Here is a 20801-nt window from a genome sequence, read left to right as displayed (position 1 = left end):
CCTGTACATTTACTGTGCTTCAATAAATTCCACTAAAAGTTTTTGATTATTAAGTATTTACATGCATTAATGATACAATCCTGTAATAAAATTTATTCAAGTTTTACTTAATTTTTATTTAAATAATTCCTTAAAACAGTGTAATTTTTTTAGTTTTATATCATATTTTACACTGTCAGTCACTGGTGACTGCCATGACCTGAACAAAAAGATTAATGCCCGTCACTAATGACTGATATGCACTTAGCATGTTAAGCAAATAGAGCAGAACACTCTCACAGCAACATGTAGAGCTGATACGCAAGTCGTCTTGGCCTTCCATCTTAAAAGGGTTGTAATTGTTGCGAGTCAAGTCAACATCAGTCCAGCTCACCTACAGTATCAGCTACAAGAAAGGGGAAACATATTTTTGATCCTCTGAATGTGACCAAATTTTCCAACAGATGAAAGAAGCAATTAAACTCTCACAACATCTTACCACGTAAATCCCTGGGAAGATGCTTATTTTTGCAACAGATTCACTTCTGCACAGCAAATGGGCCAATCTTTAGAACTAAAAGGTAATTCAGTGTATCTAATAGCCTATAAATTAATAAAATTATTTCCAGATTGAAAAAGAAGTACAGTTATTAGCTATAACTATTCATAGATTTCATTTATATCTCTATGGCACCAAGTCTCTCCGGGTGAGGCATTGTAATGTATTAATACATTTGTTCAGTGTAATCACACAACTGCCAGAAAAGATTGCACAATACTTAGAATAATGCACCTCTTTCTCAATTTATAGAATTATCTAATACTGTATATGGCAAAAAGCCAACACACAAAAGTAAATTCCTTTCAAAACTTCCTGTCTGTCCAGACTTGTTTCTGACTCTTGTGAAGTTATATGCTTCCACCTAAGTGATGAATGGCACAAATGGTTGAAGCATTACCACTAACTGCAATTTAAGTGTCTAATATTATGATTCAATATGCCTTTCTTTAGCTCATGGCACATTTCATTTAATACGATGGAACAGGTGACATGCCAACCAATGTTGATCTGGCACTTCACACTACTAACAGTCTGCACCATCAGATTGGGGAAATGGCATATGATACTGCACCTTAGAACATACCACACAGGGCATTGTGTCATCATTCTTCCACCAATTTTATACCCACATATTAGTGTTACTGCACATCAGTCATCGGGGTGTTATGCTGATGAATCACCATGCTCACTGCCACAAATATTGACTAGGAATAGTTGGAACTGTAACACCTGATCTTTTTGTCAGTACTGCAATCAGCAGCAAGTTGTTTCTCTGCTGTCTTACTCACCATCATTAGTTATGGCAATAACTGTATCTTAACACGGAAGGTATTCTTCCTTAATTTGACTGGCTCATTGTGGTCAATGCATGTTTAAAATTTCTTTACCTCAAATATAGGATGCTCACAAAAACTGAGGCCACACATCCTAACAAAGATTTTTGTGATTGGAGGCTTACCCAGTAGTATTTTTCTTTTATGGCAGTCCCTCATGTACAGGCCAATATATTTCTTATTTCCATGGAAAAACGGCATTCAGTATTTGTTACTAGACCCATTTCACTCGCAATCACACAGTGAAGTGGGGCACAAGCTACACAGCTTTAGGGGAAACATGTTGCAAAAAGGGGCACTAACAAAGCACTACATGCAAAGCCATGAATATGGATAAAAATGGTCTAGTGGACATCTTGTATAGACAACAGTACCACACACTTCTGTGTTTCCACACTGTTGGAGCCTGCTGAACACTGCTGTTGTAGATTTAGGCCACATGCCCCTATCTGGGACAGCATATATGGTTACCAGCCCAAAGGGCGTAAGTCAAGAGATTCCACACTTACAGTTGCTGCTTTGATTCAGTTGACATTCAGGACACTTGTAGCTATTACCCCCAGAGCCAACTACATCTCCACAGCCAGTAGTTTCCTTTTATGTCACTAGTGTCATTGTAGGCATTTTACAAATCACTGATATGTCAACCTGTCAACTACTACTGGCATCAGGTTCATGTATGCAGTAGTGTTCCACTGGTAGCTCCAATAACAGAGCAGATGGAGATGATAACACTCCTGTGGGTGTCGAGACAGAGCCATTAATTTCTCTTCCTCCCCACAAAAGGTAGCACAAAATGAGTGTTTTTAAACTACAACAAATCTGGGAAGAAGGGGGTGGGGTATGTAGAATTCTTTGGATCCATTGATGATACCTCAGCTTGAGTACCCAGCATTTACTTGACATGGAGATTCTGTCCACAACAGCACATTCCCGCAAGTGTTCAACCACCATGAATCACATGAATATACCACATGTTCATTGTGGCTTACGTTAACATTACTAATGTAGTTCACATCAATTATGTCTCTACTGCATTCAGTCTCTTGTTTATCTGATTCAGTCATTATGGTGACGCATATATGCTGTTCTGGACTATCAGGTTTGTGCATTTTATTATGATACTGCACACCTTTGGCAGTCTGCTTATGACTACTAACTACAGATTTGACCGTCATATTTTTGTGAACGGTAGTGAATGTTACAATACTTGTGACCCAAACATCCGTCTCTGGTTTGAAACTTCCTGGCAGAGTAAAGCCGTGTGCCAGACCAAGACTCAAACCTGGGACATTTGGACTTCACAGGCAAGCGTTCAGTCACCTGAGCTAATCAAGAATGACTCATGACCTGCCCTCACAGCTTTGCTTCTGGCAGCCTAACTTTTACCATGAAGTTGAAAATAAGCACATGCTCCACTGCAGAGTGAAAATTATTTCTGGAAGCAGGCCCCCAGGCTGTGGCAAACCATGCAAGTCCTGAAGGTATGAAGGGATACTTCTGTGAAGTTAGGCAGGTAGGAGATGAGGGACTATAAAAAGTAAATCTGTGAGGAAAGGTAGTGAGTTACGCTCGGATAGCTCAGTTGGCACAGCACACTACCATGAAAGGCAAAGGTCCTATGTTCTGCCACAAAGTTTGAAAATCAGCCCACACACTGGTAGAGAGCGAAAACTCATTTTGGATCCAGCTTTGCTTACAGTTTTGGCTGCCTTCTTCTCAGGAACTGTGCTTAGTGCTGCAACAGTCTAACTGCACTATGGCATTCCCCCAGACCAATAAAGTTTGCTGTCCACACACACACACACACACACACACACACACACACACACACACACACACACACACACACACACCAATTTGCCTGGTTGTCAAGCCTATGATTTTTGAACTACACAGCTGTGATGCAGCTACTATTTTAGAAGTACAGCTTTGGACCACTTACAGCAGCATACAGTACGAAGACCCTTTAGATGGTGATCAGCACAACAAAATGTTTCTCTAAAGATAAATACAAGCTACAGAGTAACTAACTGATACCAAACAGAAGGACACTGCACACTGTTACACAATTATAATGATTACCATCAGCAAAGGATGTGACTAATGGTAGCTTTTTGTCTACAAAATGTTCAGCGTACCATTATTTTGCATTTGCATCACTAAATCTGACTTGTCTGTAAAGGATATAAATTACTGCTAGTTTCTTGTTTGTGCACCCCATTTAAAGTCCTTCCCATACTGAAAGGAGTGACATGATACAAAACAACCACAACACACCGACCACGGTACAACAAAACTGTAGCTTGAACAGAACTGCATCACTAAACACACCCAGCCATGTATTTGTCACTGATTGGCTGTAGGCAAATTACATTGTGGTTGTTATCGAGGATATGTTGCCCAATTTAACATCCCATACACTACTCTGAACTTAATTTGTTTCAGTGTGGTCATTTGTTTTCATCATTCTGAATAATATTAAGCAGAGCTTTGGCATTTTTAGTTGAAAATATGTGAACTTTCTAAATGTTCATTTTAATCTAGTTGTATTGGCACACAGATGTGAGATGGCATAGAGAATCTGTTTACCCATATTCCTAAAGCGATCCTCCATTGAAGTTGATGGTTATGACAGTCTTGCAGTGCCAAGGGCCAGAATTGTTTCTCCGAATTATTCAGTAACTAATGAAGATACTTAATGAATGCAGCCTCTTAGCATGAAGCTTTAACAGTATCAGCTTCCAGTAACATACATAGAACTGAAATTTTAGTACCACTACAATACTTTTAATAAATTTTTTCCTACTGTATCTACATTATAAAATGTAACTTTTTGCTCAGTATACAAGGTGTATTGGAAGTTATTTAATTTAACATTAATCTTTAAATATGGACAACACACACTTACTTCATGTCGCTGAAATTCTCTCTCCTTCTGTCTCATTTCTTCCTCACGTCTTTGTACAGTCTCTTCCAATTCTCTCCTCTGTGCTTCTTTTTCCCACTCAAGCCTCAAATTGTCTTGTTCTAGTTGCCACAGCTTCTCTGTTAGTTCTTCTCCTGTTCAAGAACAACTTAATTTAATAACTGTGTGTTTTTCAACAGGATATTAGTTATTCTAAGACCCTTGAAAGTGCAATTATCCAATTTCTTCCAAGGTATACACCAAAATGACATGAACAAAAGACCATTTCATGGAGACTGCAGGTGGGGGACTGATGTGGTTGGGTGACGCGCGAAATTAAAAGAAGCGCACACATGTGGACAGCCTGGCAGGCTGGGGGGGATGGGGAGGGGGGGGAGGGGAGAGGAGAGACAAGAGAGAGACCGACCATAAAAGCCTTGGAGGAGGAAATAGTCAAATAAGAATTGTGGAACAGTGTATAAGAGGAAATATGATGCAATGGGGCAGAAATGGTTGATCATCATCCCAGCTCATTATAGCCATTTATGTTGAAGTATTTCCATGATGCTCCAACATCTGATCACCTAGGTTTTATGAAGACTACACAGAATGACACACATCCTACCTCCGGCCAAGCGACTGTATGGAAAGCCAGTGATCAATGCACATGTCACAATTATTTCTGGGCCATGTAATACCAATTCCACCTGCAGCAGCATCATTCTACTGGATTGGGATTCATCTCTTGGGGAGGTTTCCAGAGTCAACCAATGGAAATCAATGGATCATAGTCTGCACTGACCACCTTAGCTGCTATGCTGTTATTGAAGCTGTGGTAACTCCACAGCTCCAAAAACCGCAAGGTTTCTTGTAGATGACACCATTTTTAAACACAGAGCAACCTGTGTGATAATCATTGATCATAGAAATGTTTTCCAGTTGAAACTCGTATCAGAGGTACTTTCATATTGCAAAGTCTCCTACAGGATGACAAATTCCTTACACTCACAGATGAATGGTCTCTCAGCACACTTTAAGTAGACACTGGCAGATATGTTCTTGATGGATGTTGATGTCAAACAGAGAGATTGGAATACAGTAGTGCCCATTGTGGTGCTCCTAATAACAGCAAAGTATGACACGACAGGCTTCATGCCATTCTTTCTGCTGCACAGCCTTGATGCTGAAATGACAATGGATACACTGTTCCTGTATCAACCAGATGATACTCAGGAAGACTATGTGAAATGTCTAATCACCAGAATCAAAGAAGCAGGACAGCTGACTCATATGGTCAATTAATGCCCAGGAGAAAGATGGAGTGCTGTAATGCCAAGTATGACCAGTGAGGTACACCCCAGGGGACTTGGTATGGATTTTTATGCCTGTCCAGAAAGTGATACTACAGGAAAAATTACTAAAATGCTACTTTGGGCAATATTGTATTCTTTCTTGCTTATCACATATTACATATGCAATTTAGGATTATGACCCTTCATCAAGAAGGTAAAAAGCTAAAAGGCATTATCCATGTCACCCTTATGAAGCCCTATTACTGTCCTGAGAGGGCTCAAAGGCATTTGACAACTGCTCAATCCCAAAGCTTCGACAAGAGGGGCACCCTTTGATGCTCATGACAGTCAGGAGAATGTGAAATGATCTGAATGAGGAAACCCTCAAGCACTGCCATACAGAGGATCAATGGCAAGCTCTAGATCAAGGATGCTGTAGTCTGCTCCAATGAGAATTTCTGAAGCTGCAAAGGAGCAGCAATGCCACAAGCTCTGTTGCATGCAATGTGGAATAGTGGTTAGATTCCCTAGATGGTGTGCTGCGGGTCATAAGTTCAAATCCTATCACCAGTAAATATTGGTTGTTTAGTATTTCTCATCCCTAGAAGCTTTTTGAAAATTCTTGTTTGTTATGTTAGTGTGTTCTGGAAATGTTTATATAAACAGCAGCATTCTCTGCACAGGAGGCCATTGTGTCCTATCTGTTTGTTGGCATCCATAATAAATGTGCTTTCAGTGCATCACTGATGACCTTGCTTTTTGGTTTGGCCTTTACTGTGGTTACGACATGACAATGCGATTCATTTGCAGCTCAGACAGACAAATTCACATGATGCTTGTGCACTATAATGTAGAAGACTTAGGCAACAAAGTAGATGCTTTTGAATCATTTATTACAGGATTGGCTCCACGTGTGGAAGTTGCCGAACACAAGAAATACTGGGTATCAAATGAAGGAGTCCAATATCTCAAAAACTAAGCTTGACAGACAAAAGCAACAAATGATGAGCTTATTGTGAAAGCTTTCATAATTTTATAAAGAAGTTATGAAATACTTCAAAAAGCTGCTAACAGATGTCACTGTAATCACAATACTCAGTACCTATAAATAGTGCACCATAGCTCAGCAGGACAATTTCCACTGTTGAAATGTGGAAGGAGGTTTGTGTACTGAAGGAAGGAGTTAAATAATTTATTGCATTGAACAATTTGGTTTTCTGGTACTGGAACACCACCTGTTAGGTCACAGAGAATGGAGGGTTGGTGGCCACCCCTCCACCCACCCAGCCAATCAGCATGTTCATTAAGTGGGATACCCACATGGCTTAAAATGTTCCAGGCTGTGATGGTAATCACAAGTGGTGGTGGAAAATGGTTGCGCTCCACCAAGGAACTGGTCGGTGCAAAACAGAGCCCATTGAGCGAGGAATGGCAATGCCAGCAGCACGAATTATCTTGCTCAACAGATCACTAATGACTTCATCAACACAACCTGACAAAGGAGGTTTAAAACTGACCTGGTAGATGTACAGAGGACAATAAGCACGATGGTAAGCCTGGATGGGTAGCCTGGCAATTGGCAGGTGTGATGGGAATGAGAAAATTAACAGCAAGTGGTCACTGTTGCAGAGGTCATCATGTGATGATCAGCAGAAAGACATGGGTCCAAATTGCAAACACTGGAAACACCTCACTGGCGGTAGGATGTATGGCTACACATGACTGATAGAACATCACCTTGACCTTCTCCAGGATGGTATCTCCTTCAAATGCCAGAATAGAGGTGCTGGTAGTGGTGCAATTTTCCGTACAATCTTTCTAAACACGCTGAACAAAATGAACACACTATTGTTCCAGATTGGTTTGAAGTTTCTCACCAGTTTGAAGGATAAGGTCCCTATGAAAAATGACTCCCTGAATCACATTCAGTGGCTGGTGAGGAGTAACGGACACCAGAATGTAGCCAAGATGGTCAAAAATATGGAGGGCTGCAGTTGGGTGGCAGATGTAGTTTCGATAAACAGTAAACCCGACCACAGCGTACTGAGAGATTCCACTTAGCCAAACTTGTTTTAAATATTTCTCACAAAAATAACTGCTTGGTGGTGGTAAAATGTCACTGTCAGTCCTAGTGCACACTAGGTAGTGTTGAAAGTGTTTCAGACCAAGCTGACGAGTCTGATCTTCCTCCCATGATGTAGACAGGGGAGGGAAAGCTGCAGGGTCATAAGAAACAGCATTAAATGATTCACTGACAATGAAAAATCTGGCCGAAGAAGAACAGCCAGTTTTTTGAGGCTTAATGTGTATCATATGCAAAGCACCTGCCCCAATACCACACACTCCAATTGGGGCTCTCTCCATGGGCACCGTCCAGCCACAGCAAGCGCCATCTGGCATGGTGGACATTGCCAGAAGTTCTGATGCTCCAGAATGACAAGCAACCAATCCCAGGCAGGCGCGCGCGCACACACACACACACACACACACACACACACACACACACACACACACACACACACACAAATTCAGTAACTGGAAGTGTGATCTCTGTGTTGTCAGGGGGCTCAGCCAGATGGGCACATAACAGCCCTATCACACAGGTTGGCTATCTGTGCTGGTGACCTAGTGGGACAGAGGGGGAGCCACAGTGGGAAAGGATGAGGGGAAGGAAGAGGGAAAGGAATCATGCTAGAGAGGGAGTTCTTCCCCAAGTAGCCAACACAATGGAGAGAAAATTTAAGCCAGGTCAACCTAAGTAAGAAAAAAACACACACACACACACACGAAAGAGAGAGAGAGAGAGTGAGAGTGAGAGAGAGAGAGAGAGAGAGAGAGAGAGAGAGAGAGAGAGAGAGAGAGAGAGGAAGGGGGCAGAGGGAATGAAGGAGGGACAGAGGGAGAGGTACAGGAAGGAAACGCAGTCCAGGAAGGAAGAATGGAATGCAGTAGCTTGGGGCTCCGTGTGCACCTTGTGCCAACTCATGAAAGAGCCACGAGCTCCCTGGGGGGACTGCGGAGTATGTACATAGATGTAGATGTACTTGTACCTACTACTACTACTACTACTACGGTCAATAATAAATGGAATGTTTTCATCTAAGTTCTGGTAGGATGCAAACAGTGTCACCTCATCATAAAAAGTGATGATCATAAAAATCAACCTCTTGAAGTTAATGGTATTTTTAATGATGTTGAGAAAGTGATGTCTGCATGAAACAGTATGTACAGTATACATGTGAAACTATTAGCAAACGGAAGTGCTGTACACTACTTGCAGTAGCCATTGATGATATTCTGTGGATTATTGCTAGCCTCAAACAAGTAATCACTAAGCTCAGATCAAATTTCTCCTTTTCTACTGATGAAATGTAAACCCGAGTTAGTGAAACCATTAGCATGTCTGATAAATTGTATTCCTGAAGAGATGTGTTTTGTGAATAGTTGGAACTGGCTGCAGTCAAATGTTTGCACAAAGAAGGGGAAAAAGAATGTTCGAAACTACAGATCTGCAGTCTGAATCTTAACTTTCTGCAAATGTATTGAGAAACTAGTGTTAAAAAGCATCTTAGAACATTACAGTAGTGATGCAACAGGCTGTTTAATGTATGGCTTCAGGAGTGGTCAGAGTATCATATCATCAGGAGTGCAGGTTCTCCACTACTTGAAAAAATAAACTGAAACAGCAAGAGTATTATTGGATGCCTCAAAGCTTTTGACAGAGTACATCATCATGCACTCCAATCAATATTTGTAATAGGTGGTGTTAGTGAAAAACTTGTGCTATCACTATAAACACACTTAAAAGGTAGGAAACAGTGTACAAAAATGATTAACTGTTGAGCCAAAGCATTATGACCACCTGCTTGAAAGTGTATTGGTCCACCTTCAGAATGCACTACAGCGCAACTCTGCATGGCATCGACTCAATAAGTCCTTGGTAGATTTCCGAAGGCACGCAGACACCAAGTATCTATGCACAGGTCGGAAATTCCCATAATTTAGCGGCTGGTGGTTTGTGAGAACATAACTGGCACCACACAGCATCCAAGACTTGTTCCACTGGGTTCAGATCAGCTGAACTTTGTTATCAAGATGTCAGTGTTGTGCTCCTCAGTATGCTGGCTGCTTGAAATGAGCACTGCACTGTGGATGCAGGCTGGTGGGACCATTGTTATGCTATGGCAGGTACTGAACTGGACTTCCATGGGACTTGGGGTAACAAAAGCACTATGACAGCTGAATATTATGTGAACATTATTGGATATATCCCACATCCCTCCATGTTTGTCCTCTCTGGCAGTGATGGCATCTTATAGCAGGATAACTGTCCATGTTGAAAAGCCAGAATTTTGCTACAGTGGTTTGAGGAGCACAATAGTGAATGCAATATTTCTTTACTACCAAATTCACTTGATCTGAACCTGATGGTCCACATCTGGGACACTATTTGGCACCAGTTAGCATCCCCACACACCACCTACCCATAATTTATGTGAACTGTGTGACCTGTGGATAGACATCTGATGCCACATACTCTCAGACATCTATGAAGGATCTGTTGAATGTGTGTTGCACAAAATTGCTGCTGTAATGCTTTTCAGAGGTGGATCAACATGCTGTTAAGCAATTGGCCATTACATTTTAACTGATCAGTGTAGGTAGTGAATGCAACACACAATGTGAGGAATTTAATATTTTAGTTGGTAACCCTGAAGAGAGTTTTATTCATTGGCTCAATGAACATTTAGATAAACATAATGGCCAAGGGCTTAGTTACAATGATTTGTACACTCTGAAAAAGTGTTTTTGAAGAACAGTGTTCAGTGATCCAATTCTTACTTTCAGGAAGTGTATAACTAACAGAAATATTCTCTCATATGAACAAAGAATAGAGAAGTAGTTGCAAGAACCATGTGGTTTTCGACACATGGGTAGTAAAGTTTAAAAGTGGGAGACATACATAACCTCCAGCACCACTATGGGCGACTGGTAGCAGTATCGACCTTGGATTTGCTAGTGTGTTTTGATTCATTTATTGAAGAATATCTATGACTTACAGTTAAGCAAAATGCTGAAATATGTTGACTAAGTGTTGGTGCAGCTCATTCCATCATTCATTCAAAACAAACTGAACTACCATCAGACTTTAGCAAGATGGATTCCCAGGGAGGTTACAGTTCATCACAAGGAACAAAGATTTCCCATTTCCAATTAACCCAAAAATCTTTTCTATAGCAAAAGTGATGCCTCTTTGAACAGGTTTTAATCTTGTGATGGAACTTTGATACATCGGTCTGCACTGGAGACTGAGCCATCAAAGCAAGCAGTGGAAAGACCCTGGATCTTCCGTCCGTAAGAAATTCTAAATGCAATCATCTGCTTGCAGCAGTAACACATGAACAATAGCCTATACTACTCAGGCATGAGTGTGAATGAAATCAAGCCCATGTTGAACAGGAAATGTACAGGATGGTAGAGGAACTGTGTATTTCTTCAAGAGAATGTTCGAACTCATACAGGACAACTGATTCCAGAAACTATTGACAAAGTGGGTTGTGAGGTCCTACCACCTCACGTTTACAGCTCTGCTGTTGCACCTTCAGATTTTTACATTTGGTCTGATGAAAGAAGCTTTGTATGGCATTAAGTTCCATGGGAATGGAAAGATAAAGGAAAAGTACAAAATTGGCTTTGAAATCAATGCAAAACATTTTTTCCCTCTTAAGAATATTGGGAAAGTGTGTAGAAAATGGAACAATAGATCAAAAAGCTGTCCTGAATTAATAATCAATTTTTGCTATAAAGTTATTTTCTGTCTGATTACTGAATTACCCTCATATAACTACAAACCATTATGTCAGTGAAAGAAGACACGAAGGTCACAAATAGGAAGATGCAAATTCACAACCATGATATGGGGCACAAAACAGAATTTTTTATGACTATCAGAATATTAATGTTAACAGGAAAAAACTTCTGTCAAAGGAGCTATCTTTCATAATTTCCAACCACATGATCATAAGATGTTGAATGGAGACAATTTTAAAAATGCTGTCTCTTATTCTTAAATGCCCATATAACTTTGAACTAACCAGACTAATAATGTGACACTCCTGTCCTAGCAACAAATGTATTACAAAACTACATATAAAAACAATTCTTACACTATGACATCATTTATTGCCTACCCATATACACTCGTGTTCAGAAAAAAAACTGAACATCTTGAACAACTACAGGTAGGACTTTTATATTCACAGGACGCGTACATCAGTATGTACTGCAGAAATGATTAGCATTTGAACCATTTCAACCTGCAGGTTCAAGGTCAACATTGATATTGCAGCTCAACACCACCTACTGGTAAAATGTGCCTGCAGTCCTCATTGTCACTATGCAGATGCATGCACAAACTGGACCATCAAATCAGTGAATTTGAAAGAGGGCGCATTACTGGCATGAGAGAATGTGATGCATCCATCCATGAAACTGTTGCTTATGTGCAACAAAGTGTTTTGGCAGTGCAGCATGGTTCATGGAAGACCATCGAACATGACAAAATGGATCATGTCGCACCCCCTTCCCAGAGAAGATCGACATCTCATTCGCATGGCATTGCAGGACAGATCTGCATCTTCCTAAGCTTTGACGGAACAGTGTAACACAACGTATACTATCAGGGGTGACAGTCCATCACCATTTATTACAGTGTGGGTCACATGCACTTCATCCACTTCTCCATCTACCTTTAATGAATGTGCAGAAACATGTTAGACAGCAATCGTGTATGGAATGATGACACTAGGGACAAGAATGGCATCAGACTGTGTTTTCAGACGAACCCAGGTTTTGTCTATCTGAAAATGATGGCTTCGTTTTGGTTTGCCACACAGTGGTGGAGCAACATCACAGTGAAGGCATTCATACAAGACACGGTGCCAACTCAAGGTCTTATGGTGTGGAGTGCTTTGAGTACAACCACAAATCACACAGTTGGTGTGTGTTTAGGGCACTGTGACCTGTGTGACATATGTCAATGACATTCTGCAACCTGTAGTCATACCCTTTCTGTGTAACACCATAGATGCCATTTTTAGCAAGACAATGCATGACCACATGTTGCTGCACAAACACATTCCTCCTTGGTGTCACAGGATGTCCACCTTTTCCCTGGCCTTTCAGATAACCAGGCTTGTCGCCAACTGAAAATGTGAGGGATATGGCAAAACAACAGGTGCAGCATTGTGACCCAAATGCCAACCACCACAGATGAACTTGGAAACCAGGTGAATGCAGAGCAGATGGCTATATGACAAGACATCACTCCCGCCTCTTATGCATTGATGCCATCATACATGGAAAAGTTATCAGGGCCCATGACAGACCCTGTGCCTACGAGACAACAGGACCCATGCAGAAATGAGGTGACTGAAATGTTTATCATTTCTGTAGAACATACTAATGTACATGTCCTTTGAATATGAAAATCATATCTCTGGTCCTCAAGGTCTTCTGAACACAAGTTTAAATTAAATAATTGTACAATACTGTAAAAAAACTTATGTGTGCACAAATAATGCTGTGAACATATATTGTTGATACTCATCTTGAGGTTTAAGCTCTTCTGTCCATGTTTGCTTATGAAGAGATTTATTTATTTATTTATTGGGGATCTACCTTGAGAAAAAAACTATTTTTATTCCCCTGGCATGTTTCATTGAAGTTTCAGCATTATCAGTAGGTTCTATTATTGTATTTATATAAAACAGGAGCAAAGCTTTTTACTACTTGTACACACATAAATTTGAGTTTTTAAGACAGTATTTACATATTTGAAAAATAGACGAAGTTTTGTATATATACCTTGTTGCCGTATGTCGTGGAATTCCTGGATTTTAAGTTATTTAATGGAGTTTTTTTAATTTCACCATGTCATCTACAACCATATAGAACTTACTGTAGAACAGTTATTTACTTCAAAATTTTACAAATGAAAAGCGGGCATACACGCACACACAATCTTCTACATAGTATTAGTTAATGGTAGGTACAACCATAATGTGCCCATTTGTAAAATTGGAAAGTAAAGGACTGTTCTACAATAAGTTCCATATGGAAGTAGACGACCAACTATGAAACAAAAAAAACTGCATCCAGGAAATCCACAACATATAGCAACAAGACATATATACAGAACTTAGTCTCTTTTTTCAAATATATAAATACCGTGTTAAAAACTCGAAGTTTTGTGTGTACAAGTAGTAAAAAGCATTTTTCCTGTTTTACAGCAAGATGATAAAAAACTGATGATGCTGAAACTTCACGGAAACATGTCTGGGAAATTAAAATGAAAATAAAAATTGTGTTTTGCTTTAGATGAACCCTTTCCACAAATGAACCTGTTGTTGATACTGCCCATGCCAACAGAATGGTGTGCTATGAACAGAAAATAATGGTACCGACAGTTTTGGTATTATGCCCTCATACATTCAGAAATTTTTTCACCTATTTCTGAATATAGGTTATGATAGGGATAGAATTGCATGGGATTTTATGACACCAATTAAACAGAATTTAACAGAACAAGTAATATGCTTAAGTTGGCACAAACCAATATTCTCTTCATGATTATGCGGACTATGTCCGTGTTGCCATTGCTCTTCTTTTTCCAGAGTTTCTATTATTTCTCTTTCTTTTTTGGCTATTTCATCATCCTCTGAGGCAATACTTGCAGTTCCATAAATCTGAAATAAAATAACAAAATGAAATGTAGTAAATGCAAATGAGGTCTAACTGCATTAACAAATATCTTTGGGGGTTGGGATGGTGGGGTAGGAGGTGGGGGGAGGGAGGGAGAGGGAGAGGGGGAGGGGGGAGGGGGGGGAGGGAGGGAGAGAGAGAGAGAGAGAGAGAGAGAGAGAGAGAGAGAGAGAGAGAGAGAGAGAGAGAGAGAGACACTAACCTCACTATTCTGACGGCTGTGTTCTAATGATAGAACATCAGGTGTTGATGATGGCTTCGGAACCCATATATCATCAGGATTTCCTTTCTCCAGCTCAACCCCAGAATCGCGACTGTCAGTGGTCTCACCAAGGTTTGAGTCTGATTCTGAACAGATTGATTGTCTGTATAGTTGTTTCTGTAGCCGCTGTTCCTCCATCAAAAATGTTGTCATATCTGGAGGTGGTGCAACTTTTAGTTCTGAAACAAAATTTTTGAGGTAAAATTTATGAAGAGAGAATATTTTGTAGAATTTGCAGCTCTAGTCTTGTGCACAATTACTCTCAATTTGTGTAATAAGTATTTAGAATACATGGCCAACTATCTATCCAGATTTCTCTCTTCCTACTGTCCTTGTAGAAGATCTTTAAATTTTGACCTAAAGCCTGTCATACTTTATATAAGACTCACTATATTGTTACAATAGTGGAAATGCATGGCAGTTGGTAGAATGCATTAAATAATTAAGAAAAGCAGTCACAGACCAGGAAAAAGCTTAACTGCGAAGCAGGAAGAAACTTTATTTTACTTAACACAATTTTAACTTTATCCCTTGTGCCTTGAAGAGGAAGAAACAGCAATAAAAATTTAATACTACATACATAGAAAAAAAATTTAAGTGTGAAAGAGACTATCCATGTGGGTTAAATTTAAAAAAGAAACCCCAGATCACAAAAGAAACCAAACCACAGAACGAAAAAGAAATACACAATCTTAGTGTGAAATAAGTTATCAGGAATGATGACAAAAAAGTGAAATTAATAGAGAGTGAACATAAAAAGAGAAATGTGTGCACATGAATAATAAAGCCTAAATAAAGAACAAAGTTCTCAAAGCAACAGGCAGCAAATGGTTGTTATCAAAGTCGAGTAAAAACTACTGAAGATAAGAGATGGTACACAGGGAATACTCAGGGTGGGGAAAAAAAGAAGTAAAACATACTGTACTACCAAGTAATGTTATGTTCTGAAAGTCACCAACAGGGTATAGTCAGAAAAAAATATAGCAATAGTAGCTGTGCCTCTCAGGTTATTTAAATATAGTCTGATAAAGTGTAGTGTTATTCAGAATGGTCAAAACAAAAAAGTGTCCTTTCAAGGTGTGTGTGCGCCATGATTTGGACTTTAATAGTATAAATATATCTTATCTCCTTTTAACTACAGTGGAATGTTAAGAGACGCAACACAGTACCCTTGACAAGTTGCTGTGAATGTCTTAACACTCGCCTATCTGTTGTGTGTTCCTTTTGAGAATTCTTCACTTCAGTAGCAAATCTGCTAGTATGTGGACAACATTTATTTGAAATTAGAAACATTGTTAGCATAGTTTGAAGACATCCACAGTGAATTTTATTTTTAGCACAAGCTTTTCACTGACTAAAGTTTATTGTATTTTAAAAGGTGTTTATCTTTCAAATGATGCATACGAAGTCAGTTTTTACATTTAAAATCGTTTTTGTCCAGACATCCCTCAAGTTGCACAACCAAGGAACACACTGCCTGTGCTTTTGTTTTTAGAAACAGGTGTAACACATCAAAATTGCAGGATGTACTGAAGAAAAATTTGGTTTCTCATTCCCTCAACTGAATGGTAACTGGGTGAAATGTGTTGACAACATAATTTCATCTACTCACAAAACTTTTAGAAAATCTGACAGATTAATGTGTCCTAATTATGAGCATGTTCTTTTATATACTGGGAAGTATTTTCCAAATATTCAAAATGTTGTATGACAGAAAGACTCTAGGAAAATTATGCTAATGCATAGATGCACTGTATTCTCAAAACAACATCTCGAAGAAGCCAGATACAGATTCAAACAAACATGGAATCAACCATCACCTTTTGTACCTTGTTCTGTGATTTAAAACAGGAGAAAATACTGAGAAAAATCAGTTATATTGGAAATCTGCTAGTACTATTAAAATTATTGAAATAACAACAACATATAATACACAAAAACCAAACACAGTGAAGCATTTAACTTGATCAATGCCAGTTTGAAATTTATAACAAAACATAAGATGGAAAATACATGTAGTGCACATAAATAGCATTCAGATAACGATTTTGAACCTTCTCAAAAGATGAATTACTGCGACAAGAAGTCCAGGCACTTTTTGTTTCAGGTTCCAAAACAAATATTTTGTGAAAGATACTGAAGTAATTGTCTATTTCTGATAGGAAACAATTCATATATAAACACAAAGTACACAGCTTAACATATTGGCTTTGAAGTTTTCCTATATACAAGTTACTGTGCCCACTTACAGGAAACACACTAGTACATTACTTATTTACTATGCTGACTTATAAATGTTTTAGTTTTGAAAGTGTTCTATGCATTAATTACTGTGCTAGCAGAATGACAGGAAAGTTTCAATATTTCAGATTTTATGGTATTTATTTTGTGGGGTACCTGAAAGAAGAAAAACTTGAGCATCACAGCCAGAACTCCAGAAATAATCAGCACAGAAAGACGTTAGAATCTCTGGTAACTCAGTTGCAGACTGTGGTCTGTCTGGGTCACAGGAAGATATTTGAACCAAAGCCAGTGTTTGATAAGCTACAGAACAAGATGATGAAAGTTTTGTCACCTTACAGTTTACACAAAGTGTGTGTTATAGATACTTAATGTGTGCTCATCCTGTGACTAAGCACTCCATCTGCTACAGTCTAAGGAACAAAGCTACTGAACAGGTAACATTCATTGGTTATTACTGTGGTTCACAGTGAATGCTGATGTGGTAAAGTAATGTAATATATTGCCTGTTTATCTTTCGCACTGTATGAAACACTAGAATGCTTTGCAGAACAACACAAAGTCCTGTCCCATCACAGCCAGCATCAGAAAAACAATTATTTGCACAGTAGTCTATCATGAACCAAAAACTAGCCACATAACTATTAAAACATCTGTTTATTTCTTGAACTACAGCCCTTAGGAATAGACACAGAACAGTAGGTTCTACAATTAGATACAAGAGAAAGAATAGTGAACAACTGAAATGATTTGGTGATTACAAATCACTTTCGTAACAGGTTATTAAAATTGTGTAGGAAACTGCTAACGAACATATAATTCTTAGTGAAAAAAGTTTTAAGATCTATGAAGCTTCTCCAAAAACTGGTTACTGTAATGTCAAAACCAGAAGGTAAGGAATTAATGGTCTGAACATTTGTTATGAGCTGTGTATTTAGTTTTGTCTCAGCAGTTGCGAAACTCTAATGACAAGCGTAATCACTGCCTGCAGTAGAAAAGATATTCAGAGCTGAGAAAGAACGGCTGCTCAGCTAACTTTGTACCTAGTAATACTAGTAATAGCCTGCACACAAGACACTCTGCACAAGTGGCCCAAAATTGATAATGACAGAACTCAAGACAGCATGCAGCAGCTGCTTCTGCAGCAGTTAATTGGTTAAAAATATCCTAACAGAAGTACTTTGCTTTTCAATAAATAGCCTAAGACTAATGATTCAAACTAGAAAATGATCAAATGAATCACCCATTCAGCCATTCATTGGTTCATTTACCAGCTGTTGTTTATCTAGAAACTATGATAATGTAACACTTTAGACTCTCTCAGTGGATCTGTTGAATATATCAGAAACTACCAAAGGATAATGTATTATGAACAGTATGAGTAGCAGTTTATTTACAAAACTATGTTTACCTAGGTTCATGCACAGAAAGGAAACCGAAGACCTTGCTTCTGCATTGCAACATAATCACTACAGTAATTACAGCTTTTCTCTTGTATGCTCCCATAGAAAATGTTGAATGCACCAAGGTGCATGTGGGTAAATAATGTTTTAGTTCAGCACAACACTGGCACAGTGCACCGTCCATCTTTTGTTGTGTACAGCCTCTCACAATATTCCCAGTACTCCACAATTTTATTTGAAATAAGATGGGAATTCTTATATTTCTATACCCACTACAGCAGACAAATGGAGCAAATAATTTTTCTGTCAATATTATGAACTAATTGTTGTAACCATGGGCTCCCTTTAAATTTTGATTAAGGACAATTGTTCTATTTTGGTACTGTACAAATATATCATCTATAACAGTAGTATGCCCATAGAAAACAGTTAACGATGCAGTCAAGTGCCGGGTTTTGGGGATAGGTAGACCAACTATTGAGAACTTAAAATTGGATTGTCTAATTATGGATGGATGGATGGAAAATAATAAAACCCACCCTCACGAATAAAATGTAAAAATAAATCAGCCGATGAGGCGTTGTCAGATAAAACTGCAGCAACACATCGGGTAACCCAAGATTTCATCGTTGGGCAGTCAAAGTGCAGCAGTGCACCAGAATATGGTCCACTGTCAACTGGGTGCCACACCGACACTCAGGCAGGTCTTCATGGCGCAGGAAGTAACCGTGGGTCGTCCAAGCATGGCCAATGCGGAGCCAGCAGAGGACGACTGATTCCCTGTGAGATGCCCGCACGGAAGACTTCCACACATTCGTAGACTCCTTAATGACGCACTGTTGGTTGTCTGTACCGTTATGCCATTCCGTCTCCCAAAGCCGAAAAATCCTGTGGCAAAAGTCAGAACGCAGGTCAGGTTCAGAGATGCCCATCTCCAGAAATGGTTTCCGCATGGCCTGTTGGGCCAGCCTGTCAGCAAGTTCGTTGCCTGGGATGCCGATGTGTCCTGGGGCTCACACAAACATGACTGAATGACGGGACCAGTCAAGTGCACAGATGGACTCCTGGATGGAGGCTACCAAAGGATGGCGAGGGTAGCACTGGTCGATAGCTTGTAGGCTACTGAAGGAGTCAGTACACAGAAGAAATGATTGCCCGGGGCATGAACGGATATACTGAAGTGCACGAGAGATGGCCACCAGCTCTGCAGTTAATACACTGCAGCCATCAGGCAAGAAATGCTGTTCAAAATGGCCTCTGTGGACGTAGGCAAAGCCAACATGACCATCAGTCATAGAACTGTCGGTGTAAACCACTTCAGAGCCCCAGAACACGTCAAGAATCGAGAGGAAGTAACAGCAGGGAGTAGCAGGAGTAATTGAGTCCTTAGGGTCATGTGAAAGGTCCAGACGAATCTGCAGGCTAGGTGTACACCATGGAGGTGTATGTTGATGGAAATGGATGGGATGTGGTAAAGGGAAGGATTCCAGTTCAGACAGAAGGGATCACATGCGAACCGCAATCATTAGCCCTGACCTGAGCTGCTGATGCGGGAGATGAACTGCTGCAGGTGGAAAAAGGAGACGGTAATTCGGATGCTTAGGAGAACTACGAATGTGTCCAATGCAACTGGCAAACAGTTGCGTATGTTGGATCTGCAATGGAAGGACTCAGGACTCCGGCCTCCACCAGGGCACTGGTCACCGGTCACCGGACTCGTTCTAAAAGCTCCTGTCGCTAGGCGAACTCCACAATGGTGCACTGGGTCGAGTACACGCAACACTGAGGGCACCGCCGAACCATAGATCAGACTCCCATAGACAAAGCGGGATTGAAAAAGGTTTTTGTAGAGCTGCAGCAGAGTAGAGCAATCTGTACCCCAATTGGTGTTGCTTAGGCAGTGGAGGGCATTGAGGTGCTGCCAACACATCTGCTTAAGCTGACGAAGGTGAGGTAGCCAAGTCAATCGGGCATCAAAAACCAGCCCTAAGAATCAATATGTCTCCACTACAGTGAGTGGATTGTCATGAAGGTAAAGTTCTGGTTCTGGATGAATGGTATGATGCTGACAGAAGTGCACGACACACGACTTAGTGGCCGGAAACTGGAAGCTGTGGGCGAGAGCCCATGACTGTGCCTTGTGGATGGCTCCCTGTAGGGACCGCTCCACCAACACCAGTGCTTGTGGAACAGTATGAAATGCAGAAGGCATCTGCATACAGAGAGGGTGAGATGGACGGCCCTACAGCTGCTGCTACTGCTGCTGCTGCTGCTGCTGCTAGACCATTAATTGCCACTAAAAATAGTGATACACTCAATACAGAGCCCTGCAGGACCCCATTCTCCTGGATATGGCGGGCACTATGGGAGGCACCAACTTTTGACATGGAAAGTACAGAGCGACAGGAAATTCTGGATAAAAAATCGGGAGTGGGCCTCAGAGACCCCACCCGTATAATTTGGCAAGGATATGACGTCACCAGGTGGTGTCATAAGCTTTGCATGGATCAAAAAAAATGCTAACAAAGTGTTGGCATCTGTAAAAGGCTGTTTGGATG

The 20801-nt window shown here is 40.1% G+C and overlaps 1 protein-coding gene across 5 annotated transcripts in view; it reads right to left on the bottom strand.

Moving 5' to 3' along the window:
* Positions 1–20801, bottom strand: part of LOC124554999 — a 168059-nt gene that overhangs the window by 27963 nt on the left and 119295 nt on the right. For all 5 annotated transcript variants that reach the window (XM_047128739.1, XM_047128741.1, XM_047128742.1 and 2 more), the window contains 3 exons: positions 14540–14778; positions 14189–14321; positions 4286–4437 (listed from right to left, as the gene is read on the bottom strand). In XM_047128739.1, the coding sequence (XP_046984695.1) occupies positions 4286–4437; positions 14189–14321; positions 14540–14778 (524 nt within the window). The remainder of the gene's footprint in view (positions 1–4285; positions 4438–14188; positions 14322–14539; positions 14779–20801) is intronic.

This window comes from Schistocerca americana, chromosome X, assembly GCF_021461395.2.
Source record: "Schistocerca americana isolate TAMUIC-IGC-003095 chromosome X, iqSchAmer2.1, whole genome shotgun sequence".
NCBI classification, from domain to species: domain Eukaryota; kingdom Metazoa; phylum Arthropoda; class Insecta; order Orthoptera; family Acrididae; genus Schistocerca; species Schistocerca americana.
Note: the sequence above shows the minus strand (reverse complement) of the source record. Positions and strands in the feature narration are given on the sequence as shown.